General features: G+C 33.8%; 2 protein-coding genes across 28 annotated transcripts; one reads left to right on the forward strand and one right to left on the reverse strand.

The window, feature by feature from the left end:
- Positions 1-9,176: 9,176 nt before the first annotated feature.
- Positions 9,177-19,687, forward strand: LIS (WD-40 repeat family protein / small nuclear ribonucleoprotein Prp4p-like protein). 27 transcript variants are annotated; one of them, XR_016051849.1, is made up of 9 exons: positions 9,179-9,620; positions 9,778-9,856; positions 10,801-11,484; positions 12,224-12,381; positions 14,752-14,854; positions 14,940-15,205; positions 15,621-15,818; positions 18,837-18,918; positions 19,266-19,687. XR_016051849.1 is itself a non-coding variant. In XM_088861551.1 (8 exons), exons 5-8 carry the CDS (start codon positions 14,783-14,785, stop codon positions 19,364-19,366), a joined length of 804 nt encoding a protein of 267 aa, XP_088717677.1. In that variant the 5' UTR covers positions 9,484-9,620; positions 9,778-9,856; positions 10,801-11,484; positions 12,275-12,381; positions 14,752-14,782; the 3' UTR covers positions 19,367-19,687. The 27 variants fall into 27 exon arrangements, 15 of the variants coding, with proteins under 15 accessions (XP_020519995.1, XP_020519993.1, XP_020519994.1 ...); XR_016051845.1 differs by having other exon boundaries at positions 9,188-9,620; positions 10,705-11,484; XR_016051847.1 differs by having other exon boundaries at positions 9,188-9,620; positions 10,705-11,484; positions 12,275-12,381.
- An 890-nt stretch (positions 19,688-20,577) lies between these two features.
- LOC148782987 (uncharacterized) lies at positions 20,578-25,166 on the reverse strand. The gene is made up of 3 exons (XM_088861553.1): positions 21,902-25,166; positions 21,682-21,809; positions 20,578-21,433 (listed from the first exon to the last, which is right to left on the reverse strand). The coding sequence occupies exons 1-3, from the start codon at positions 22,059-22,061 to the stop codon at positions 21,392-21,394; spliced, it is 330 nt and encodes a 109-aa protein (XP_088717679.1). The 5' UTR covers positions 22,062-25,166; the 3' UTR covers positions 20,578-21,391.
- Between the last annotated feature and the right edge of the window lie 2,389 nt (positions 25,167-27,555).

Genomic DNA, 27,555 nt, shown 5'->3' on the forward strand with positions numbered 1-27,555 from the left:
GACTTTTTGAAACAAAACCGATTTATTTCCAATCTATATGTTATTATTCCCCGACTTGCTAACTATGCTTTGATCATGTTTGAATGGTTCTTTCACTCTGATCCATAGTTAGCAAGTCAGGGGCTATCAATAAATCGGCTCACCTTAAAATCAGAAACAAATCGTTTTTATTTTAAAAAGTTGGATGAAAAAATCGGATAAAAAATACAGATCGGCAAAAATACTTCATATGAAGATATCGTTAATATATCGGATTAGACTAAAAAAATCGAATAAATTTATAACATTATAAATTTTGAAATTCTAAAAAATAAAAATTATATCAAAGCCATCAATAACTAATTTATCTATAAAAACTTTACTAGACTAATATAATTAAGACAATTAATTTAGATACCTCGTGACTCTGATGCAATCATCCAATATTAAATGGGTGCGGTTTCTATAAGGTTGCGACCATAAACAATCCAATTAAGACGCACCTCCAAATTTTATCATAAAATATAATTTTGGTGTAAAAACTTCATAGGATTATTTGAAAATCTATTTTCATACAAAATTATAAAATTTTAAACTAAAAAAAGGTCAAAATCAAGTAGATCTATAAATATATGAAAATCTTGAAAATGGATTGTCTACATAATATGTTGCAAGATGCATTATTTATGGGACTCAAAATCTTTTTTTTTTTTTTCCTTTCATATTCATACATCTTGATTTCGAGATGATCAATTAGAAGGTTTTTCAACAATCTCTGATGATTTTTTAGGTGCATCTGTAATTGTACATTTTAAGGTTGCAACCTTATATAAACTTTTTCCATATTAAATACATAACTAACTAGTATATACAAACAAATTTGTACCATATAAATCTACCCATTACATACCAAAAACAAATATGCTCTATAAATTTATTCACTAAATACTTAAACATCTTCATGGGTACAGAAAAAAAAATACACCATTTTTGTTTGGGTTTGGTTTGTATATAACCTAGGCTCTAAACAATCAAATTAGAGCTTACCTCCAAATAGCACCAAAAAATGTGGTTTCAATATTGAAAATATCTGTGATAGCTTTAAAATATATTTTCATATCTACTTATGAAGTTCAAAGCTTCAAATATAGAACAGATCGACATATCTATGATATCTTGAAAATTGACGGTCCAAAAATGTGTTACAAAATACATTATTTTCAAAATTTGCAATCCATTTTTTTTCTCATGTCCATGCACCTTGATGTCGAAATGATCAATTTAACGATATTTGGGTATCAAAACAACCTTTTCTAATGAAAATTTGGAGGTAGGCTCAAATTTGATTGTTTAGAACCTCGACTCTATATAAACTTTTCCTTTTTTTAGACTATAGTACGGTGACTCTGGTCACACCATAACTATAGTTAAAGTTTTATGAATTTCTTTAAATGAAAAGCGGCCCGTAGAAACTTGGGTTTCACAGCTCTGTGTTTATGGTTTAGAGAGAGGAGGATGTAGGAAGAGAGAGAGAACGTTACGGTTTAGAGAGGAGGAAGAAGGAAGAGACGAAAATAGGGCTGCGCTCATAGCCAGGGTTTATAGAGAGAGAAGGACGAGGTGATGGGCATCACAAACCATAATGGAAAAGGCCTTAACTGATTTTTAGAAAGAGAAAAGGAAGATGGGATGCATGTTGATACGTGTGTGGCCATGGGGCCCTTAAACGATCAATATTTCTTTCTCTTATAATTTAATGCTTATTATTAAAAAAAGGAAGCTTCGTAGAGAGATAAAGTGTCGTTATCTAACGGCTAAAAAGTAACACCCACTTCCTAGGATTGTATGGCTACGTTTTCTTAGAGATTTTAGGAAGAAGCCGAACATTGAAGGACTCCATCTCTCTTTAATAAGGGTTTCATGGCCATGGAGAGGTACACAGAAATTTACAGAGTTCTCACAGTTCTAGTAAAAGCCTGATATTTGCGATCGATAGTCTCACGACACTACTTCTAATCCTAAGAGTGAGTCCATCTCTTCCCTCAAGTTTTTCAACATTGGTATCAGAGCAGGTTGTGGAAGCGTGGTAGACTCATAACCTACAGCAGTGCGAACATAAATTGTTCGAGAAAACAAATTTATTTGAAGTTGCGGCTCACTGAGAGTCGGCAAACCTATTGAGTTAACTAGCAGAAAACCCTTTCTTAAACACAGTTAATTTTATTTTATTTTTGAACTTTATGTATTATCTAAAAATTTAAAATGACATTTAGGCTAGTCATGTCAAAATTATCCAAACTTGAAAAACTCAAATAGACTAATTTTTCTATGTGGAAAAGAAAAATTGGATATATTCTTTTTCAAAATAGGGTAGATTATGTCTTAGAAACAGAACCACCAGTTTTAGAGCTTATTGTCAATAGTCAAGACAGAAGGCGACTTGAAAAATGGTTAGAAGATGACAAAGTAGCTAGGACTACTATGTTGAGCTTTATGGAAGATGATTTAATTAGAGTTTTTGAGGATTACGCCACAACTCAAAATATGATAGGTGCCCTATTTGAAAAGTATGGGACCACTTATGAGACCTATGTACAATTGTTGTTAGAAAAATACAATTATTGCATAATGAAAGAAACGGACTCAGTGACCGAGCATGTTAATAAAATGACAGTGCTCGCAAAGGACCTTGCTGGAACTAAGAATCCAATCCTCGATTGCATGCAAGTGTCTATTATCCTTAACAGTCTCCCTCCATCTTGGGAGTCTATTGTAATTGCATTGAACCAAGCTGCACAAGGGATAACCATGTTAAATCTTCCCATGCATCTTAGTATTGAAGCTGAGAGAAGAATGATGAAGAAGTCAAATGAGCTCCATTTTGCCCAAAGTTAATCTTCTCAGATTCTCAAAAAACCTTTCAATTATCAGAAAAATAATAGGTATAAGGGAATGATGAGAAATTTTTAAAATCAAAAAAAGAAGGTTTAGAAGACATGTTTTTAATGTAAAAAAATTGGGCACATCAAGTTTAATTGTTCTAAGCTGAAAAATAAAAATAGGAACCAAAATAACAATAGTGTTCGAAATAATCAAAATAAGAGAATTACTTGATCTGCGTAGCCCTAGAATCAATAGTTGCCGATCATGACCTGAGAAATTGGTGGGTCGACTCAACCTCCACTCGACATGTCTCGATGACCAAGGATGGATTCATAGAATTGAAAGAGATTGCAGCTGGTAACCAACGGATTTATATGGGAAATGACACCTACTGCGATGTATTAGGTGTTAGTACTTTCGAGCTGTGTTTACCAGGAAGAACAAATCTCTTATTGACTGATACATTGTATGCGCCCAATATAAGGCGCAATTTGATTTCTGTCCCAATGCTAGATGACAAGGGTTATGAAATAAGGTTCAGGTCTGGTCGGGTTACCATTAGAAAACATTCTAGAGCTTTGGTGTACGGTATTAAAGTTGATAATTTGTATCGACTGAATATTAATTAAAGTTCATCATTTTCTGGTTATATTGATGCTTCTTTTGATGCTTTTATGTGTATGGATGATCCATATTTATGGCACTTAAGATTATGACATATAAATGAAGACAAAATGAATCAAATGGTTAAAAGAGGCTTACTTAATCAAATGGTTGAAAGATGCTTACTCCCCAATTTAGAAGAAATTGTGTTCAAAACATGCGAGCAATATATTTATGGTAAATTAACTAAGAAGCCTTTCTCTAAAGGGAAAAGGTATAGTGAACTAATTAGTATTGTTCACTCTGATATATGTGGCCCATTAAATATGAAAACACATAGAGGTGTGTAATAGTTCATAACATTTATAGACGATTATTCATGTTATGGATATGTATACCTAATTAGTAAGAAATCTATTGCATTAGAAACATTTAAAGAATATAAAACTGAGGTAGAAAATCAGTTAGGTAGACTTATTAAATTCTTTGAACAGATAGGGGAGGTGAATATTGCTCCGCCTTATTTTCTGAATTTTGTAAGGAGCATGGTATAATTCACCAAACAACTATGTCATATACACCACAACAAATGATGCAACAGAAAGAATAAATAGAACTCTAATGGACATGGTTATGTTCATAATGAGCCATTCTAATTTATCACTTTATTTGTAGGGTGAGTCTCTCATCACGGCAATATATATCATTAATCGTGTTTCAACTAAATCTATAGACTTGACCCCATATGAATTATAGACCGATAGGAAACATGACCTTATTATCTTGAAAGTTTGGGGTTTTGGGCACATGTGCTTATACCACCACAAAATTGAGATAAATTATAAAGTAAAACTATAAAATACTCTTTTATAGGCTATTTAGAAAATTCTAAAGGGTATAGATTTTATAACCATGATACTAGATCATTAATAGAGAGTCATGATGCTCATTTATTATAAAATATAGATGATGAAAATATTTTAAATAAGCCTATTGACTTATATAAAATTGATAAAGATAAGGGTCGGGAAGACCATGTTGCTCAGACTCCCTCTACATTTGGTGAGAATGATTCAATTGAATCAAGTATACCATATAGGCCTAAAAGAACTAAAGCCTCACCTACGACTTTAGAATAATTTTATGTATTTATGAATGAAGATAATTACTCTTCAATGAGTGAAGATACAATATATGAACTTTGAAGCTATAATGAAGCTATTAGCTCACATGACTCAGCTAAGTGGATTGAAGCCATGGATGATAAACTTGATTCTATTAAACAAAATCAAGTATGGGAGTTGGTTGACCTCCCTAAAGATAAACAAGTCATCGGTTGCAAATGGGTCATAATGAAAAAGCTTAATGCAAATGGATCCATTGATAAATATAAAGCTAGGTTGGTAGCTAAAGGATTTACCTAAAGAGAGGGCATAGATTATGTATAAACTTATTCTCCAGTCGCCAAATTTTCATCTATTAGGATCATCCTTGCATTAGTTGCATATTATGATCTATAATTATTTCAGATGGATGTCAAAACAACTTTCTTAAATAGAGAATTAAAAGAAGATATATACATGAAACAACCATAAAGATATGTAATTAAAGGCCAAGAAGACAAAATATATAAACTTAAGAAATCTTTATATGGTCTAAAACAGTCTTCTAGGCAATGATACTTTACTTTTCATAATCCGATCACTGAAATTGATTATATAACCAATAGGTTATACCATTGTGTATGTCTGGAATAGTGAGAGCAATTTTGTTATATTGTCACTATATATGGATGATATTTTGATTGCCGGTAATGATATTGGCATGACTAACCATACCAAATCATGGCTAAGTTCTCATTTTGAGATGAAAGATTTGGGAGACGCCTCATATGTATTGGGCATTAAGATAACAAGAGATAGAAGTTCAAGACTTCTATGTTTTATCTCAAGAAATTTATTTAAAAAATGTTTTAAAAATATTTATGATGGGAAATTGCAAACCCATAGATACACTTATTTGTAAAGGCTTGAAATTATCAAAGAAAACGTGTCTATTAAATGATAGTGACAAAACTGAAATGGAAAGAATCTCATATGTTCAAGTTGTAGGATACATAAATTATATCATATTGTGTACAAAACCTGATTTGAGTCATACATATGGTCTTATAACTAGATTTCATAATAATCTTGGAATGGCTCATTGGCAAGCTGTAAAAGGATACTCAGATATATTTAGAAAACTAAAAATTACAAGTTGTGCTTCAAAGCTGAGAACTTAGAGGTTACTGGGTACTCTGATGCAGACTTTGCAGGAGACCCAGATGATAGAAAATCAACCTCAAGAATTGTATTCTTCTTTGGAGGTGGATGTGTTTCTTAGTCTGATAAGAAACAAGGTTGTGTAGCTCGGTACTATGGAAGCGGAGTATATTGCTTGTAGCATTGCTGCAACTTATGCCGTCTGGATTAAAAACTTCATAAATGATTTGAAGCTGGATATAACCGACGGACCTGTTAAAATTTTTTGTGATAATCAGACTGTTATTTCATGAATTAGAAATGGAGCTTATAGTTCCAAAGGTAAGCACATTGAAATTGATTATCATCATATTTATGATATTATTGGCAAGACTGAAATAACTGTGAGTTATTTGCCATCTTTAGATATGATTGCAGACCCTTTAACAAATGGATTGAGTAAATATTATCAAAGCATGTAGTTTTGATGGGACTTATAAATATTTAAGTCAGGAATTCCCAAATGAGATATTTTTTGATGTCTTGGTCATGAGAGAAAAAACCGTATTAGTGTGAAAAATCATGATATTACTTTGGATATTTTTTTTTATGAGACGTATAACCGCACTTGCGTGAAGGCCTCAAGACAAAAATATGCACATAGATGTTAAATTCATTCAGTGATAAGTGCTTTATGATATTTCAATATATATAGCCCTCATAGGTAAATGGGAGATGTTGGTACATGTGTGTAGCCATGGGGCCTTTAAACGTACAATATTTCTCTCTCTTATAATTTAATGTTTATCACTAAAAATGAGGCTTCGTAGAGGGGGAAAGTGCGGTTATCTAAATGCTAGAAAGTAACCACCCACTTCCTAGGATTACATGACCATATTTTATCAGAGATTTTAAAAGGAAGCCGAACGTTGGAGAACAATCCCATCCATCCCTCTTTACCTCTTTGAGAAGGGTTTCATGGCCATGGAGAGGTACACAGAAGTTTATAGAGTTCTCACAGTTTTGGTAAAAGCTTGATCTTTGCGATCAATAGTCTCATGACACTGCCCTTAATCCTAGGAGTGGATCCATCTCTCCCCTCAAGTTTTTCAACAGATTTGGGATAGTTTGAAAAGGGATTTTCTCTCTGATTTGGGATGTTGTTTCAGAGAAAGCCCTAACTATACTGATTTGTCAAGAGACCTTAATTGATTGTTAGAGAGAGAAAACGAATATGGTTTTCTATTTTATTGGGGAAACAACATGCAGAGCTAAGGATTCTATATGTACAATTGCTTGCTCTTGTAAGTTTACAATTTACACTATATTGTTTATCTTTGTTTTCACATAATCAAAAGCAAAATATTGATTACTTTGTCATGTCGTCATGCTCTTTGCTTCTCATTCATTAGTAAAAGACTATGTTTTGAGCTCTAATTTGTGCCATAAACAGTATTTCCATAAAAACAATTATCACAAATAATCGCAGAAATTTGCATGTATAAGATTTTCTTTACGCAATGATTTACTTTACAAAATGATTTGCTATAAACAATATTTCATTTACACAATGATTTTCCATATTAACACTGAAATCTGCATGTATTTGTTTAAGTTTTTAAAAAAAAGGGAAAAAAAATTCATACCTTCAATAAGCAACTGTGGTTTTGAAGAATATAGTAGGGATACAAATTTATATTTTAGGTTTTTTTAAAATAAATTTTTTTTTTCAAAAGCATGAAAGTAGCAATGGCTGTAATATACAAAACAAGAAAAAAAAAATCTTTCAAAAAAATGATAGGTAAAAAAAAAAAGCGCTTTTTTGGCTGGATTTAAATCGTATTATGAAAAAAGCTCTTTTTAAACATTTTGCGAACTATGCTATGATACCTTTGACTGGTTCAGTATTAGATCACCATTGCATGGCCTGAAGGTCTGGAGAAGATTTTGTTTCTAATGTTATTATGATTCGAATCAAGATTCTCTTCACATTTTATAAATGCCGCTTAGAGCCCGGCCGGCCCAGTTTCCTGACCGGACCTTTATTTTTTCATTCTTTTTCTCTATTTTTTTCTTTAATTTTTACCATGCTCGACGCTAAAACGATTGTTCTAAAATAACGTTGAGGCTCTAAAGAATCAAAGTAAAGTACAACTCCAAATAGTGTCAAAAGATACTGCTTCAGTAGTACAAATATTGTAATGGTCTAAAAATTTATTTTCATTTATAATTGTAAAATTTAAAATTTTAAAAATAGTGTTTATTGAACAAATCTATGGACACTCAGAAATCTAGATAATTGATGTTTCAAAAAATGTATTACAAAATGCACTATTTTTTAGACTTGAAATCTATTTTCTCTCTTGTCCATGTATTTTGAAATCCAAATAAATGATAGTGCTAATTTGGATGTACCCAAAATTGCAATAGTTTTTAGATTGCAATCCAAAAATCATTTGACATGGATTTATCGTTTGGACAACCACAAGATTTTACTAGCGTTTTAGATTTTAGATTGAAATAAGAAATTCTACAGTCTCAAGGCAAAAGTTATTAAAAAAAAAAAAATTAAAGTCAGACTTAAATTTTTTTTTATTGCTCTCTCCTTCTGACCCAACAACTCACACCGTGAAACTTCAGAAATCCCAAATCTACTCTCTCTCTTTCTACTTCATAAACCCCAAATCCACTGTCTCTCTCTAAACTACATCAACCTGAAGATGAGAGAAGAAGAACAATAATAACATGAGCTTGGGTCTATTGTTAAAGGGGAGAAAAGAAGAGGGAAGCGATGTAATCTTTAATTCACCATTATGGTTTGCTCGAGAATTTGTGATTGCATCACGGTTAGAGGGAGAAACACGCATCAAGATGAGAGGGAGCGTTAATTGCGTAGTTATCCCCTTCTTGTTGAGGGAGAGAATCGCAAAGAGAAAAATAAACTTTAATAGCCAAACGTTTTGAAAAGAAAAAGATTTCGAATTTTTTGCAATTCGTATTTGAAAAACTGTATTTTTTATTAGATAACAATTTATTTTTATTTGACATCCAAACTAGCGAGGATTTTTGAACAATAAAACGTTTTTCTAGCAAATTTTTTAATGCGCCTATTGTTTACCGGCGCACCTCATCATAAGCTTTTTCGAATGGGTGGGGTTTGTATAGAGTCGAGGCCCTAAACAATCAAAGTAAAGCCTACCTTGAAATAATATCGAGAAATATAGTTTTAATACTAAAAATCTTTGTGATAGCCTCAAAATATATTTTCATCCTTAGTTATTAAATTGGAAGCTTAAAAAATAGTGTAGATCGAGCATACCTATAAAAACTTGAAAATAGATGGTCCGTTACGATATACGTTATTTTGAAAATTTAAAATGCATTTTTTTTTTTTTTTAATATCCGTGCATGCTGATGTTGAGGTGATCAATTTGAAGATATTTAAGCATCAAAACGAAGGAAGCTATAGTAGAGGTAGGATCTACTTCGATCGTTGAGCGCCTCGGCTCTATATAAAGTTTGCCCTTTTGCAATAGGTTCCCATTTGTCGAAAAATAATAACGAGGGGCTCAAGTCTCCCGCTTTGGTTGTGTCTCTGGCTAGGTGTTTTGTTTGGCAGAACAAATTTGACTTCTTCTGGAGCCAAACGTTCCCTTCCGCACGCGAAAGTGGTGCAGTGAGTGAAGGGAAATACGTCCAAGATGGGAAAGTTCGACTTCCGTAAGTCAGAACCCACGGAAGCCAAACTTTCGAAAAGTTTAGGCGCCCCCCGCCCCTATATCAGTTGCCCTAGCGAGCCCTCGAGAAAATACCACTTTCTCTCTCCTCCTGAAAATCTCTCCCTCTTCCTCTCTCCCCTCCTGAAATCCCCTCTTTCTCTCTGCAGGAGTGCAGCAGGCAAACATTACACAGGTATTCTCTCTTCCCCGAAAATTTCTCCCTCCCTCGCTCCTCTTGTAAATCCATCTCTACCGTTCTTCTCTCTTTCACTCTGCTCCTCCCTCTTCCCTCGTCTCTCTGCTTTATTTCTTGGTCCCTCTCTCTCCCCCTAATCTCTTTAGCATTAAAGCTCAACCGAGGCGCTCTCTCCCATCGAATCTCAACCAAGGCTCGCCCTGTCTTCTCAAGTTTCATTCCGAACTAGTAAGGTGAGCTCTTATCAGCTCAAAGACCCTAATACTAGTTAGTTGATCCATATGTGCCCTATGCCATCTAGAGTTCAGTGTTTTTTGGAGTATCTAATAATCATGTAGGTTTCATCCTTGAATCTTTCTCCATGAACTATAATGGGCTCTCTGATTTGTGTGACACCGTTTCTCATGCAATGAGATTTATTTGTGACAAAAGTGGCGAGTTTGGAGGTTTTCTGCGACATTGTTTCTCAAGTAGTGAGATTTTCTTATATTTTCGTCCTTATTATTTCGAGAATTTTGGATTATTGAATGAAGTTTACGGACATTGATTCACAGGAGCCTGAACATTATGTTTTGTATTTGTTTGATTGTTTGAGCTGGATATAGATGGCTTTAATCTGTGGTTTTTGTCGTTTCCATGGTTTGATAATCTGCATTTGGTTCATGGTTTGAATTATGCGAGTGCGGATTACATAGTCTTCCTAATCACGAACAAGACTTGTTTGATAAAATGCCTAATAGATGCTGTAATATAAAGGTCTTTGTTTAGTGGGTCACTTTTTTTTTTTTTGAAGGGTTTTAGCTTTGATATGAAGATGTAGTCTATAGTTTATTTTTTCGAATGTATTTTAATGGAAGAATTTTCAGATATTTCTTATCTTATAGTTTTATTAAGCTTTTTTCAGTTAGTAGTTGTTATTTTTTGTTTAATAGGAGGATAGTTTGGAGTAGTTATTTGGCAAGGAATTAATGTTGGATGAAGTCATCATATCAATCTTTTGATAATCATATTTGTTGAAATATTTTGGAGTTTCATTGCCAAAATCCCTTGATTGTTTGTATGATTAATCTCTAGTTTACAGGAAACGTTTACCTTCCTGCAATCAAGCACGCTTTCTACCTCCATTTCTCTCTCTCTCTCTCTCTCTCACTCTCTCTCTCCCCCTTCCCCCCGACAGCGCAACCATGGACTCTGAGACCCTTCAGCCTGATCCTGAACCAGCGAGCCCATCCTCTTCTAGCCCAAGCTCCAGCCCAGACCGTAATGGCCCAGCCCAACCCCCAGACCCTACACTTGAATATGAAATCTCAGAGCAAAGCCGAAAGGCCAAGGAGCGACATGACCAAGCCATCCAAGACCTCCTCCTAAAACGCAGAGCTCAAGCCCTAGCCATTCCCACTAATGACTCAGCTGTTCGAGCTCGTCTTCGCCTCCTGAATGAACCCATTACCCTATTCGGAGAGAGAGAAATGGAGCGAAGGGATCGATTGCGATCCATAATGGCCAAACTTGATGCGGAGGGCCACCTAGAAACCCTAATGAAGGCCCATGAAGAGCAGGAAATGGCTGAGAAGGAGAGAGAAGATGAAGAACCCATGGCTTCGTACCCTTTTTACACAGAGGGTAGTAAGGACTTGGTTGATGTGAGGTTGGATATTTCGAAGTTTTCATTCTCTAGGGCTTCTTCTAGGTTAGAGAGAGCGAGGAGGAGGAGAGGGGATCCCGATGAAGATGAGGATGGAGAGCTGAACTATGCATTGGAATATGCGTCGGGCTTGACACTTCAGTGTAGTGAGATTGGGGATGATAGGCCTCTCTCTGGTTGTGGTTTTTCGCATGATGGTACACTGCTTGCTACGAGGTGTGTTGCTTCTTTTTTACTCCATTAATGGCTTCAGTTATTGAGTTTCGTTATTATTATATTTTTTGGGTGATTCATGGAATTGGATTTTGTTTCTCATTTTATTTATTGATTTATTTATTTACTTGTAGATGGATGAAGAGAGAAAAATTGTTTCTTATTACCCTTGAAAATTATTGTGTGGCCTTAATGTGGTAGTCTCTAGAGTAATGTTCTAAAACTCAGGTAAGTTGCTGAGTGGCTCGGACGTGGGACCTGGCTAAACTCAGCCGGTTCCTATGTTTTGATGTTGTAACCTATACAGACTCGATCGAGTTGGAAAATTTGGACTCAGGACCCTGCTAATTCTCGAGTCCGAGCCTTGTTTTTTGAACGTTGCTTCATAATGCATGATTTAAGTTATTTACACAATGTCCTTGCCTTATATTTGATCACTTTGAGAAGAATTGCAGGTATTTGTGATTATTGAACTAGTGGCTGATTTTTGTTGGGTTTTACTTGGTGGTGATATTAACACTTTTGGACTATATTGGTGGACTAATGTTATTCTTGGTTTGTTGTTGGATTGTGATGCCTTTTTGAGACATTTTCTTAAAGTCATACTTTGATCTTTAAGATTAGTTGTGGTATTTGAAACTTTTAAACAATCAATCAGCTTGCTAGTTTTTTATTAAACAAAAAAAACAAAAAAACAAAATCGACTTGTTGGTGTGTATTCATTTGAAGGTTTTGAGTACAGGTATTTCTATCTCAAATGCTGGTGCTCTACTAAGTTTTGGAATTTTTTTAGTCTCCTTGAAGATTCACGAGGCATTTACCTTAAAAAAAGAGGACTTACAATGCAGATGGTGCTCAAAGGTTAGATCAAGGGCGGAGTTTTTATCTTCGACAATGATGGTGAGGGGCTTTATATCATATTGCAATAGGCTATTAATTGAGCACTCTTCTTATCCTTTGAAAATCCGGGGCCAATGTTCACTCCTAGATGAAGTTTGACTTAGAGACCTTGAAAATGAACAAATTTTATGAATACTAACACTGATGCATGAATATCAGTAGTTCCTGTTAGAATGAGGGCAAGATAGCTCCCTAGAACTAATTGGAAGTGATACAAAAATGCCTTCATCACTAATAAAATAAAGAAAGATAGAAAAGATCTCTTGATGGTAACTAAGGAAAATGTAGCTCGTTTAAAGCTTTTTTAAAAAATATTGAGATGGAAAATGATGTCACCAATGTATCTTTTTATCAGGTATCGCGCAACATAAGCTATGGAATGATTCGGTATCTTGCCAAGGGTTATTTTTGCAAATTTATCATTAGAACTTCATTTGTTTATGTTTGTAACAAAATAATAATCACACTTCAGAAATATGAATGGATGCATACTCCTGCCATATTTTGAGTGTATTTTCCCTGATTTGCAGATGACCTTTCTATGGCCCTCGACAAATAGGACATGTTGTTGCATTATCTAAAATAAATTGATATTGGGAAATTGTCTGAAGTTGTCAACTATTGTAGGGTCCATTGGTCATTTAGTTTCCCATGGTTGTGGTCAGACCAATCTTTTTCATCTTAGCGGTTATATATTTCTCAGCAGCACCAGGTGTTAAATTTGTGACGCGAATGCCTTACGTTGGCTTGTCGACTGGCATCTTTGTTCTTTTCTTTTGCTTGGGTACCTCATTTGGTTCCCCTTTTTTTTGATAATTTTTTTTTATTGCCGTTTATGTTTTTTTAATTTCTTTTCTTCTGGGGATGAGTATATTCGAGTCCCATCCCTTTGCCGCAGTCATCACTCATGCCTTCTCTTGATCCACCATTTGCGTCAATACTAGCTCATGGCATCTAATCATAAATAAAAGACTAAACATCTGAAGTATTTATCGCAAGACACCTTAAGTATCATCTAAAAGCTGCATGCAAATGATATAATCCAAGCATAGCCATGATCCTGTCCCTCTTCCTTCGACCAATTTTTGTATGGCACACACATTATGTGAAAAAGGGCTTGCAGAGAATGTCCTCTCCATACCAACCTTGTAAGAAACTTGGCCCTCTCCTCCTTATGCCTGCAATTTAAGAACTTACATACTTAATTTCTCATCTATATCTTTCACTTTTCAACCAATTTTGTCACCATTTGAATGTGAAGGTATGTCTGCATGGTGGAAGAGGGTTAAAAGCGCTCTGAAGTCGAGGTAGCATGGGTCCCATCACCTCTTGCGGTCTCGGATGATACTTTGCTAATGGTCTTTTATTGTATTTTATTTTTTTACTTGACTAATAATTCTAGACTTTTAAAAGTTAAAAATGACATCTACTCCTCCTTTTTTGGTACAAAGAATCCCCCTGTTTCTATGTTGAGAGGCTTTGAGACATGCATCATACATCAATAGGTACACAATGGAAGGTTGTGTGATATGTTCTCAACTTTCTATTAATCCTAGCAGTGGTGTAAATTCTTCAAAAATACCTCCATCTCCTTAACCACCTCCCAGCATCTCTAGTACATCTCCTCTATCTCCCCCAGTCTGGATACCGCACTCTTGGTTTCCTCCTAATCAAACTCACTCTCCAGCCATGCTATCATTTCCTATTGTAGAACATTAAGTTCCAACCTATCCAGCATGGAATGTTACTACTATTATGCCATTCATGGTGTTTCAAAGAATGGGATGTTGTTACTACTATAAGTCACAGTCTTGCCTTTCTCACTTTTATGTGTTCGCTGTCATGTGGAAGAACTTGGCTTTCCTATCTCCTCCAACTACCTTCACATCTGCCTTGGAATTAATCTCCTCCTACTTTGCTCTATCTGCTTTGACAGCATCTAGTCATTATTCGTCCAAGTTAGCCCCACCTAGAGGAAGATTCTACATGATTGCAGATCAAATAGACTCTCTAAACTCCTTAGGAAATTGTGTTTATTGGAGCTAGCAATCATAATGGAAATTGATGATTGATTATAGAAAACAAGGGAAACAGAGGATCTGTTATTTGGATGTTTGTTTGTAATTATGTAACTGTTATCTAACACATCATGGACAAAAGGATTTTGATTTCTTGATTGCTATGGAGTACAAATCTTGCACAACTGTCTGCTGTGGCTATTTACACATAGCTACACATTGAATTTCTGGTAGTTTGTTTCCAATTAGTATTCTTGCTTCACTGTCTCTCGTTTTATTTTTTTTAAGCTTTTTGTCTTGATAAGTTGCTTGACAGTTAATTCTGTAATCTGATGCAATCGCCTTTGTGAAGTGCTTGGAGTGGAACAGCAAAAATATGGAGCATGCCACAAGTAGAAAAGGTTGCCACTTTAAAAGGCCACAAAGAACGCGCAACTGATGTTGCATTTTCTCCGGTAAGCAATCATTTAGCAACTGCATGTGCCGATCGCACGGCGATTTTGTGGAACTCAGAAGGGTCTCTTTTGCAAACATTTAAAGGTCATTTGGATCGCCTTGCCCGCATCGCTTTCCATCCATCTGGAAAGTACTTGGGCAGTGCTAGCTTTGACAAGACATGGAGACTGTGGGATATCAATTCAGGGGTTGAACTGCTCCTTCAAGAAGGTCACAGTAGGAGTGTTTATGGAATCTGTTTCCATTGTGATGGATCTCTAGCAGCAACATGTGGCTTAGATGCTCTAGCTCGTATTTGGGACCTTCGCACAGGAAAAAGCATTCTTGCTTTAGAAGGTCATATTAAACCTGTAAGTTAAGGATTGGTTTGAGATGCTCTCTTTTATTATAATCCACTGGCCTATGGAGTACTGCAGTGAACTGGGGTCATCACCATACAGTGAAATGATGGATGGTGATGAAGAGATAGTGGAGCTCACCAAGCCCATATGGTGGGTGTCATACTTCCTTGGTGTCCATCATTCATTCAATGGTGATTACCCTGGTAGGCTATTAGGCTATGGACTATACATTCGCCTTATTCATTATGTGATATGATTGGGCCATGCGTGTGTTCTCTCTGTTTTTGATTCTCATGCTCATCTTTTGTTTCTGTAGTGACTCGCTTTTTGATTTAGACATTTGTTGATTCAATCAATAAACTGTTTTCCAGATTAATTTTTCAGTGGCCGGCACTTTGATGTCATTTTCTTTTGGCACTTTCAGGTTCTTGGGATAGATTTTTCTCCCAATGGCTACCATTTGGCTACAGGTGCCGAAGACAATGCATGCCGTATTTGGGATTTGAGAATGAAAAAGACAATAAAAGTTATACCAGCTCATTCTCGCCTTATTTCACATGTCAAGTTTGAACCCCAAGAAGGATATTTCCTCGTTACTGCTTCGTATGATTGTACAGCCAAGGTATCATCCCTTCTCTTTTAATTATCTTGAAATTTTCCCAGATATATGATAGATGAATTCTGCATATGACGTATTATGTCGTAGTGATGTGTAAGAAAGCTGTGAAAGACAACTAATATGAAAGCATTTCATTAACATGCTGATTACTTGCGTAACTTCAACTGACTTCTATAGAACTTGGATGTGGTAGGAGTCCATTCAACTCACATATATGCAAAAGCTTATGCGTTGAATTTTTTTCACATTGTACTCACTTCAATAATGTATTGTTCAGTAGGGAGGAAGGAAATGTAATATCTAATACCCTTTTTGCCCTTATCCAAATTCGAGAAAATTAATCCCTGCCTGTCTTCCCCTGGTGCACTGTATCTGCATATTTCATTTTTGTGATAATTGGTATAATGTGTCGACATTTAAGTGAAATTCACAAATATGTTATCGAGGCTCCAACAAGTTTATCTTTTGAGTCTTGCTGATGTCACTTCAACCTAAAAGTTTAGCTATTTAGATCTGTTTTATTTTCGCAAATTTTATTTTGTTTGTGTAAACGAGTGTTTTAAAAGATGGATCTGTGCCCCGGATCGGGCACCCCAAAAACCCATACGGATCAGCAATCGGCCGAATCAGTCCGATTAAACCTTAAAAAAAATCCAAAAAAATTATTAAAATTCATTATAAATGTTGTTTTTTAGGAATTCAATAAAAAATACGGGTATTACATTATTAACTTTCATTTTTTTATCAATTTGTGAATATTGAGATGTTTTTTCCCTGTATGAACTTGTGTTAATCATTAAATTTGTATCACATAAAACCAAAAATAGAATTATTATGGATAAAGTATATAATCATATATAGATTACAATAAAGAATGGATTAAATCGATGAAAAAATGGCCATTAAAATCTTGAATCGGCGGAAAACCCTAATCCGTTAAAAAAAAATTATTACAACCTAACTACAATATTCTATACTGGAATTGAAATTGTTTGTCTATATTTTATAATTATTTTATTATATAAATAATAACAAATTCCAAATATCTTATAGTGTCATCTAATTTAAAATGTATTGTTGACAACTGTCAGAAAAATAGTACATTACATGATTTATAATGTAAATAAATTAATAATAAAATAAAATATTTGGTTATTAATGTAGAAATTTTTAGAATGCATACCAACTTTCGAAATAACACTCTCATTTTCAAAAATTTAATTTTTTAGATTTCTAGAATAAATTTAGTGGAAGAGATAGTTAGTAGAGACAGAGATTTCAAATGTTCTCATTGTATGAACCCTATCGTAAAATTAACATTCCTAAATTTATGTTAAAGATTACTATGTTATAAAAATAAAAATTATAATTAGATCAGTTATTCCTAGGTTGTATTAAAAATACTTGTATTAAGATAGACTTTTTATTTTTTGACAAGAAATACTTGTTGTATTACCTTTTATTTATTTTTTTGACAAGAAAAAAAATATGTTGTATTTCCTTTTTTTGTTCTCGTTGTATTTCCTTTTTTTTTTTACAAGAAAATAAGAAAATGATGCTGCCAAAGTACCTTTTATTTTTATACCTTTTATTTTATATTTTTGTCAAGAAATACTTGTTTTATTACTTTTTTTTTTTACAAGAAAAAAAAGATGTTGTATTACTTTTTTTAAGTAAAACGTATTTTTTCTTTCATCATCGCGACATCAAGATGCATGGACATGAGAAAAAAAATAGATTTCAAGGTTTTAAAAAAGTGTATTTTATAACGCATTTTTGGACCATTAATTTTCAAGATTTTCAAGTTTTCTTAGATCTCTCAATCGACACTATTTTTTGGAAGCTTTAAACTTTATAAATAAAGATGAAAATATGTTTTAAGTCTATCAAAAAGATTTCTAGCATTGAAACCACATTTCTCGACGTTATTTGAAGGTAAGCTCTAATTTGATTGTTTAGAGCCTAGGCTCTATACTAATCGCACCCTTATTTTTTTTTATGATATTACTTTTTTTGTTTTATTTTTTTTTTAATACAATAATTTTTTTTAAGACAAAAAAGCGCACCCTTATTTTTTTTGATGATATTACTTTTTTGGTTTTATTTTTTTTTAATACAATAAAATTTTTTGAAGGCAAAAGTAAATTTTATTTTTTGTTTTATTTTTTTTAATACAATAATGTTTTTTGAAGGCAAAAGTATTTTTTTTTTTTTTAATACAATAATTTTTTTTGAAGGCAAAAGTAAATTGATGATATTACTTTTTTTTTTTAAAACAATAAGTTTTTTTGAAGGCAAAAGTAAATTTTTTTTTTTTTAATGCAATAATTTTTTTTGAAGGCAAAAGTAAAAATGCAATAAATTGTCCCTAGGGTTCAACCTTGGGAGGTCCGAAGAAGAACCACAAATGCCAACCACCTGCAATTGCAGGTTGTTGAATAACTTTAATAATATTTATTTTGAATAACGTTTTAACGTTATATCACTCAGCTCAAATCCCACATCGAAGAATTAGAGAAACTTTCAACGCTATAAATACCTCTTTAAATGCCCTTATGGCAAACGTGATGAAGAAGAGATGCGGGAGTACAACTTTAAGCTAAATTACCAAAACATCTTTAGTGATTCGCCAACCCCGTGATGTCGTTATTTGTTAGGAATCGCTGTAAAATCGGTGATTCTCAACTAAAACCGGGCCATTCTTACACAAGAATGGAGATCGATTCTCGTGTCGACTCGGGCGAGTCCGTTGCGATTTGTCGATTTTTAAAACATTGGTGTAAACGAAGTTATAATCTCCATAAACATTATTTTAAACGTTAAAAAAAACGCCGGTGTAAACGAGTTATAATACACGTAAACATTCTTTTAAACATTTAAAATGGTTGTTTCGTACTTCAATCAGTACTTCAATTTTGTTTGGTGACGCAATTCATCTCTATGTGCCAAAAGAATGTGTAGGATTTGTTTTTTTGTTTTTTTTTAACTTAGGAAGTCTTATTGTGAAATAATATGGGCCAGGTGTGGTCTGCACGAGACTTCAAGCCTATCAAGACCCTTTCAGGGCACGAAGCAAAAGTTGCAAGCCTAGATGTATCAGCTGGTAAACAACTACTCTTTATCTCATTGAGCGTCCCTACTCCCTAGCAACATACTGTGTGCTTCTTAAGGTTAACATTTTTAAAAAAAAACATACTGTGTGCGTCTCTTTCCTCTTATTCTTATACAATTATTTCTTTTGAAAATGTGGTAAGAAGATAGGACTAGACTAAGTGGTCCTGGATATGCATGCCTCCGTTAAGTATGCTTGCGCGTGTTTGTGCATGTGTGTCTGTGTCACACAGAGAGAGAGAGAAATTTTTTAGTTATGAATTTTGATTATCTTATTAAATAGTTATTTGTTTGTGTAGCCATATTCACGCATTCTTGTATTTCTTTGATGCAATGTAGATGGCCAATTCATTGCAACTGTTGCAATGGACCGAACTATCAAGCTGTGGTCGAACACTAGCAATGGGAAGGAGAGGGAAGCATCTATGGATATTGGTTAAGATGCTTCATCCTTTGGGTATTTATCTTCTCTGGACAATTACGTGGTTCTGGAGGGTCAATACATATATTTTGCGCATTTATTGTTGGATTCATCATTACTCAAGGCCACCAAATGTGACTAGTTACCATTTTCATATGAGGAATCATTTAACATTTATTTCCATGTGAAATACACACTAACCAAAAGTTGTGTGCGCAAAAAGGAACTCTCATTAGTCGGTGAGTTTGATGGTGGAGCATCTGATAATTGTTGACGGTGATCATCGTTGAAAGTGTCATGACTCCTGATAATTTGAGTAATATAAATGGATTTTTGGATAGCTCTTGGAGGCCCCTGCAGTTCGATATGCATTTTGATCTTTGATCATGAAATGAAAAATTCGCAAACCCAGCTGATGATGGCTTAATTTTTCTGAAGAAAAAGTATTTGCCAAACTGCATCCCCCCAATGTATTAAACATCCATCTTTAAGATAGATTTTAAAAAATGGTGGCCCTAATATAAAATTAAGATAAATAATATTAAAAATATAAAAAATACCATTTTAGATTTTTTAATAAAATTTATTTGTTTTTCTGTTCACCATGTTGAGATTGGTAACTCCTAAGATTTTGATTCATGATGGATTTTGGAGTGGGCACCCATGTAAATAGATGACTCATCGGAACCTTGCCCAAAGTTATTAGGCCCCTTGAGTCTTGACGGATACGGTGAGTAATGGATGTGGTTTCCATAGGGCATGGGTTTTTATGAAAACAAAGTAAAGCTTGGTGTTGAATTCGAAAAACATTTTGGGCATCAAAAATTTCCATGATAGCTTGAAAATCAATTTTCATTAACCATGAAATTTAAGGCTAAAAAATTAATACAGATTTTATGCTTTTTTGAGTATCCATTTTAAGGCTAAAATAGACACTCTAGATGATTGGTTTAAAAAGCGGATCGGTAACCCGGATCGGGCACATCAAAAACCAATTCGGATCGATGAATCGACGATTCGGATCGAGAATAGCGTGAATCGGTCAGAATAAAGTTTCAAAAAAATCCGAAAAAATTATTAAAATTCATGATAAATATTGTTTTTTAGGAATTCAATAAGAAATGAAGGTACTCTATTAAGAATTTTCATGTTTTTGCATGAATATGCGAATATTGATATGTTCTTTCCCTACATAAACTACTATTCAGCATTTAATTTACATCACACAAAAGGATAAACATAGAATTATCATGGAATAAGTATATCAACATACATGGACTACAATAAAGCATACAATTAGTAACATACGATCTAAAAATAAAATGACAGATGACGTTATTGTTCTTCTTGGTCACGCTGGTGCCATTGATTGAATTCGTTTGACAATTCATTGATTCGATCTAAAAATGAATCATCGATATTAGCAGGCGTCTGACTATACCCAAATCCTTAAGTGTTAGTGTTTTGTTGTGTTCCCAATCCAAAATCTTCGAAGCTTGTTCATCCTTCGTGCTCACCTCCACTGTCGTGCTCATCCCTACACTTTGTTGTTGGGACTCGATATGTGAATAATATGGCTGGGATAAAGTGGCCTCATAATCATCGTCTTTCTCATTTTCTCTTAGACCCCCTTCCCACTCTCCCTCATTAGGTGCAATATCACCGACATCTCCGACGAATTGTGGATACGTTGGCTGGCTACTGCCTCTTTCATGCTGCTCATCACCTTCTTCAAGATCTTCCTCACCGATAGCCTCAAAGAACGCTCTCTTATGCAATATTGGCTCCTCCTCTTCTACTACCCATTGGTCTGCTGTGTCTGTGACAAATATTGTGTGTAAGTCTATCGGCCCATAGTCTTCAAGCTTCCTTCTTATTTGTCGCTCTCGGAGGTTTAAATTATAATGAACGTACACTAGTTTATGAAGCTTCTCAGAAGCAAGTCGATTCCTCCTAGTAGTGTGCAACCATTGGAACGTACTCCAGTTTCGCTCACAGCCAGTAGCAGAACATATCTGGGAGAGCACCTTAATTGCTATCCTCTTTAGGTGAGGTGCATCAGTACCATATATCTCTCACCATTCAGCTGGATTAAAATGCAAAAAACATTGCAAGGGTAAGAACAATTCATAAGATTAAATATATGAATGAACAAAATATTAGCGAGGGGATAACCTGGATCCATCATAATTAGAGAATTACTGACAAGTCTAGTTCCGAAAGATCCTATAGCATCCCTATACATAGCAAGCTAAAACAAATATATTATGTTTTAGTGCATTATTCCTCACAAATATAACTAAATGAAGTTCTTACCCAAACATTAAATAATACCTCTTGTATTGCTGCTATTTGGTTTCGATGGCTTCTCTCCAACCTTGCAATAATGTATCTGACCCCTTCCATAATCTTGTGGGGATGTTCAAGTGTCAAATAGAAAAATTTTGAGTTGAAGTAGTAACCTACAAAATATATAAATAGAAAAATGTCATTTACAATTTCATAAAAAAATGATTTAAAATGAAACGTTGTAATGATATAAATATATATTTACCAGCATAATGAATTGGACGTCCAAATTTGGTGTTCCACCTCCTTTCTATAATCTCGATCACTTTGCTAGCAAAACCACACTTCTCCCCAGTAACTGATTTCGCCCTCTCAATACCTTCATAAAGGATACCCATGGTAGCTTTCTTGTTAGTATCCACCATTCTTAATACCGTGACCAAAGGGGCAGTGGCCTCTACAACACTGGAATATCGAGACCAGAACCGCCCATTTGAGACTATGTTGTCCACTTTTATACCGGTACTGGACTTCAAGAGATGGTCATTTAACCACTATTCACAGGTAAACAATCTCTTTAATGCACTTTCAGATTCTCGAATGGAGTCCACAGCTAAGTAATCGGTCGCAAAGCGGGTTATGGCAGGCCTGATTATCTCTTTTTTCTTATAGTGTTCTCTAAACAGAAATAAAATTTTAGAGTGGTTGTATATAAATCTCGACACCAACCTTGCTTCCTCTAGAGTCTCCTTCACAATTTTGATCTCACCGATCTCCTATAACATAAGATCGATGTTGTGTGCACCACACGTGGTCCATACTAGATGCTTCCTCTTATCCATCAACTTGCTGCCCGTAGAAACACATGCACGCGCATTGTCCGTAATAAACTGGACTACATGCTTATCTTCCACCTCCTCCACTATCTGATCATATAGTCGTACGTAAAAGTTTGCATCCTTCTTCGTCCCTGATACTTCTTTGCTAGACAAAAAAGCTGTACCTTTTGGGAAATAGGCCAAGAAGTTTAAAAACTCCTTTTTGCTAACTTTATTCAACCAACCATTACTCATGAGAGTAATGCCTGTCCTTGGCCAACTCTGTTTATATTCTTCAATCCACTTAGTAACTTCCTCCACCTCTTCATCTAATATTGGCCCACTGAGCTCATATGTCGTTGGGGGTTTTACCCCGGGCCCGACTCTCTGGATTGCACTGACCATAGGTGGAAATATGGGCTATTGGCTGCATCAAAGGGAATCCCTTGATCGTAGAACAATTTACCAACATATCTCTCCAACATGTTTCTTGTACCTTTAACCATGCCTTTTAGGGTCATCTGTTGTGACTTAGGCTTTGAAAGAAATGGGTCTTTACGACCATGATCTGCAATACTAGCACTCCTAGGTAACCTAGAAACAATTTCTTCAACATCTGATTCTCTTTGATACATATTGCCACCAATCCCTCCATACATATTTGAGCTGGGCCCGCCATACATGTTCGAGCTATGCCTGCCATGCATGTCTAAGTTAGGCCCACGATGCATGTCTGAGCTAGACCCACCGGGCATTCTAAACCCACGTTCCCTCTGATATTGTTCATGTAAACTCAATCTTGTGGCCATGTCCAGGTCATTATTATATTGCTTTTCTAGGTCATTATTATATTGCTCTTCTGTATCATTCCTGCTTGATGGCGTATATAAACTACCTATCTCCTCAATCATCCTATGTTTGGCAATTTTTTTACCTTTGTTAGTATTAAGAATTGCCGCCATCTGTTTTTTTACATTACAAGGGACACTAGTGCATGCAGAAACATCTCCCTTAACCCCTACCAAGTGTTGCTTGAACCTATGTACTCCACTACTTATCACTCTTTGACAGTAATTATAAATAATTTTGTCGTTTTTGTTTGGATCAAGTCTGACCCCATGTTGCCATGCAGGGTCTTCTGCAGATCTTGACATGATTCAACTGTTTTAAGATGTAAAAAGTTAAAAATTAACCTGACAGTTCAACAAGAAAAATAATCACCATGTGTAGTGATAATATGTTGGGGTAGTTCATGTAGTCATATTTGTTGTTATTTGTTATTGCAAAATACCTCTATTGATAATAATATTTTCGTACATATCAATTACAAACAATCAGGATAATATAATACAAAATACAAGCTCCAAACATGGCTACAACTCAATTATCAAGAACATATATTTTTTGCATTAAAAAATTAATAGTAAAAACAATTCTTCACAGAGCCACCTAACATCAGTCATTCCAACTAAAACATGCTTTAACAACAGATTAAAAAAATACAGTTCTGCATTAAAAATATAATAACATGCATTTTTTTGTATAAATAATCTATCAACATACAATTTTTTCAACAAAAACTTTAACAATAAAAATTTTAAATATGGTTTAATACCTCATGATAATTAAAACCTTCTCACAAATTTCACATCTTTTCGGAAAATCATCATTTTTCAAAAAATTCGATCATGGAATAAAAAAAAAAAAAAAATACAGCAAACTCAAACAATAAAATTAAAAATTGGGTTTAATACATCATGATAATCAAAACCTTATCACGATTTTCACATCTTTCAGGAAAATCATCATTTTTCAAAAAATTCGATCATGGTTAAAAAAAATTAAAAAAAAAAGTACAAAAAATTATCAAAAAATTCGATCATGGATTACAAAAAAAAATTCGATCATGGATTAAAAAAAAAAATTAACAAATTTTCAAAAAATTCGATCATTGATTACAAAAAAAAATTCGATCATGGATTAAAAACAAAAATAACAAATTTTCAAAAAATTCGATCATTGATTACAAAAAAAAATTCGATCATGGATTAAAAAAAAAAAATCACAAATTTTCAAAAAAATCGATCATGGATTAAAAAAAAAATATCACAAATTTTCAAAAAATTCGATCATGGATTAAAAAAAAAAAAATCACAAATTTTCAAAAAATTCGATCATGGATTACAAAAAAAAATTCGATCATGGATCAAAAAAAAAAAAAATCACAAGTTTTCAAAAAATTCAATCATGGCTTACAAAAAATTCGATCATGGATTAGAAAAAATTCGATCATGGATTACATAAAATTCGATCATGGATTACAAAAAAACAAAAAAAAACAAAAAATTAGATCATGGTTTACAAAAAAAGAAAAAAACAATTCGATCATGGATTACAAAAAATTCGATCATGGATTACAAAAAACTCTATCATGGGTTACAAAAAAAACAAAAAACAAAAAATTCGATCATGGATTACAAAAAAAAAAAACAAACATTTCGATCATGGATTACAAAAAATTCGATCATGGATTACAAAAAATTCTATCATGGGTTACAAAAAAAACAAAAAACAAAAACAAAAATTAGATCATGGATTAAAAAAAAAAAAAAAAAATTCGATAATGGATTACAAAAAATTCGATCATGTATTACAAAAAATTTGATCATGAATTACAAAAAAAAAAAAAAAAAAAAAAAAAAAAAAAAAAAATTGTTTTTCTCAGAGCCATCTTACATAAGCCATTTTAACTCAAAAATTCACCTCTAAGCGAATAAATTACATTCAATTGAGTAAATTTTCTGATAAACAACAATATAAGGAATCAAAACCTTAAATTTTGAACACATTATCATCAATAAATCAAATCAAATCTATTAAATTGAGCAAAAAAAAAAAAACGCAGTTCTTTTCTTCACAGGCAACAGTCATTGAATCTAAAAAATGAAGCTCAAATTGAATAAATCAGATCAAATTGAATACATCTAATTATAAACAACACTATAACGATTAAAAACGCTAGAAATCTAACACATTATTTGTAATATATCATGAACAAAAAATCGAAAGTCGGAAAAAAAAAAAAAAAAAACATCAGAAATTTTTTTCCACAGACATCACTGTGTTCATCTAAAAATTCATGTTGTAATTGACCAAATTAAATAAAATTGAATATGTTAAATCATAATAGACATAATAAAGATTAAAAACCCTACAAATTGAACTCATTATCTTCAAAATATGCAGTGAAATTAATCATATGGCGGAAAAAAAAAAAAACCCAAACTTCTTACCTGGTTTTGTGAACCCGAGCCTTCAATCTCCAAATAACTCTGTTTTTCTCAACGATTATCACAAATTCATAACAGAAGGTTTTGATGAACAACTTTACGATCAAAATGCCTACAAATTTTGACAGATTCATGCCCTATTTGGCATGAAATACAAGAAAAGGCAGAAACCCTAAAAATGCAACTTTCGTTATCCAAAAACACAAAATTTCTCAACCATTTAATCCGTGAAAAAGCTGAATAAAGCTGTTTAAAGCCTGCATATTAGATCACATGAAAAAAAAACAAGAAAAATGATAAAAAAATGACAAATTTTGAAGAATCCCGTGTAGAACATTGTGCAGCCCGTGTTCTTCACGGGACTCGCCGATTCCATACAGTGAACCGGCGAGTCACTGTACAGAATCCCCCGGTTCTCTCTAGAACCGGGCGATTCCCGATTTTTTGAGTAATTCGAAACGTCTCATGTCGATTCCCGAATCGAACCGGGAGAGTCTAGTTCGACTCAACGTTTGTTTAATCACTGGTTACAATTTATACCATTTTTAAGGTTTGAAATCTCCTTTTGTCTTTTCTTTTTTTTCACAACCATAATGGTCAAGCCATTATGATCGATTGAAGGTTTGTCGATGCTAAAACTACAATTTTTCAGTAAGGTGAGTGAGGCTTTACTCATTTTGATAGGGCTGGAGCCCCATCAAACCATTCTGGGAAAAGTCCTATTCTTTGGAATAATACGAAGAAACTTTACTTTCCCTATTTGCCTTGTGGGGAAAAGTAAATCACTCATGATTTGAGAGAAAGATATCTTAGAAAAAGTAAAAGATGGAGAGAGAGAAATTTTAGAAAAAGTATAAGATGGAGAGAGAGAAATTTTAGAAAAAGTAAAAGATGGAGAGAGAGAAATTTTAGAAAAAGGAAATACGGAGAGAGAGGATGATCAAGGAAAGAAAAGGAAAATTAAGGATACCCAATTACCGTTGTTTTCTTGTCGGTGTCCATGTGATATAAGAGGAGAGAAAAGAAAAATCAAGGACACCCAATTCCCGTTGTTTACAAGATGAGGAAATCTATTAAAAATCAAGCAAATCAATAAAATATGAGGAAATCTATTAAAAAGACGTGTATTACAAGATGCTCTATTTTTTAGACTTAGAAGTATTTTTTCTATATCCATACATCTCGACTACAAGATGATCAACTAGAGGGTTTTCCATAGTCAAGATAACCTTTTTATGATTGATTTTTGAGATGCAGCTTAAAGTTGAACTTTATCGAAATTTTTTTCAAAAGTAAAAACAAAATAGACTATAAACAACATTAAAAGTCCAAAAAAGATTGAAAAAAATATAAAGACGAAATTTAGAAAAATTTAATTTATGAGTTACAAAAATCTAAGAAAAGAGAAAATATAACATATGCTAGGAAAAAAACTCAAAACATAACAAACATCAAAATTATATATATATAAGACATTTATGCATTGATTGAGTAAAAAGTAGGAAGTTTTATTTCCTTATGCTTTTTTGTATAACCTAGGAACCTGTGTTGACAAGGTCCTGAGTTGGAGTCAACTCCGTGAGTCTTAAAACCTTGGGTTAAACCAATAGTGTTTCATACATGGGTGAGCATATCCCTCTCTCTCTCTCTCTCTCTCTCTCACTAAAGTGGTTAAACAATCGTTGTTTCATGCATAGTTGAGCCCTCTTACTCTCTCAACTGTTTCATACATGGTGAGCATCTCCCTCCCTCTCTCTCTCTCACAATGTGGTTAAACAAGCGTTGTTTCATGAATAGGTGAGCCATCTCTC

The sequence above is a fragment of the Amborella trichopoda genome, chromosome 3, assembly GCF_054954075.1.
Source record: "Amborella trichopoda isolate Santa Cruz 75 chromosome 3, AtrichopodaSantaCruz75HAP2 v2.0, whole genome shotgun sequence".
NCBI lineage: Eukaryota > Viridiplantae > Streptophyta > Magnoliopsida > Amborellales > Amborellaceae > Amborella > Amborella trichopoda.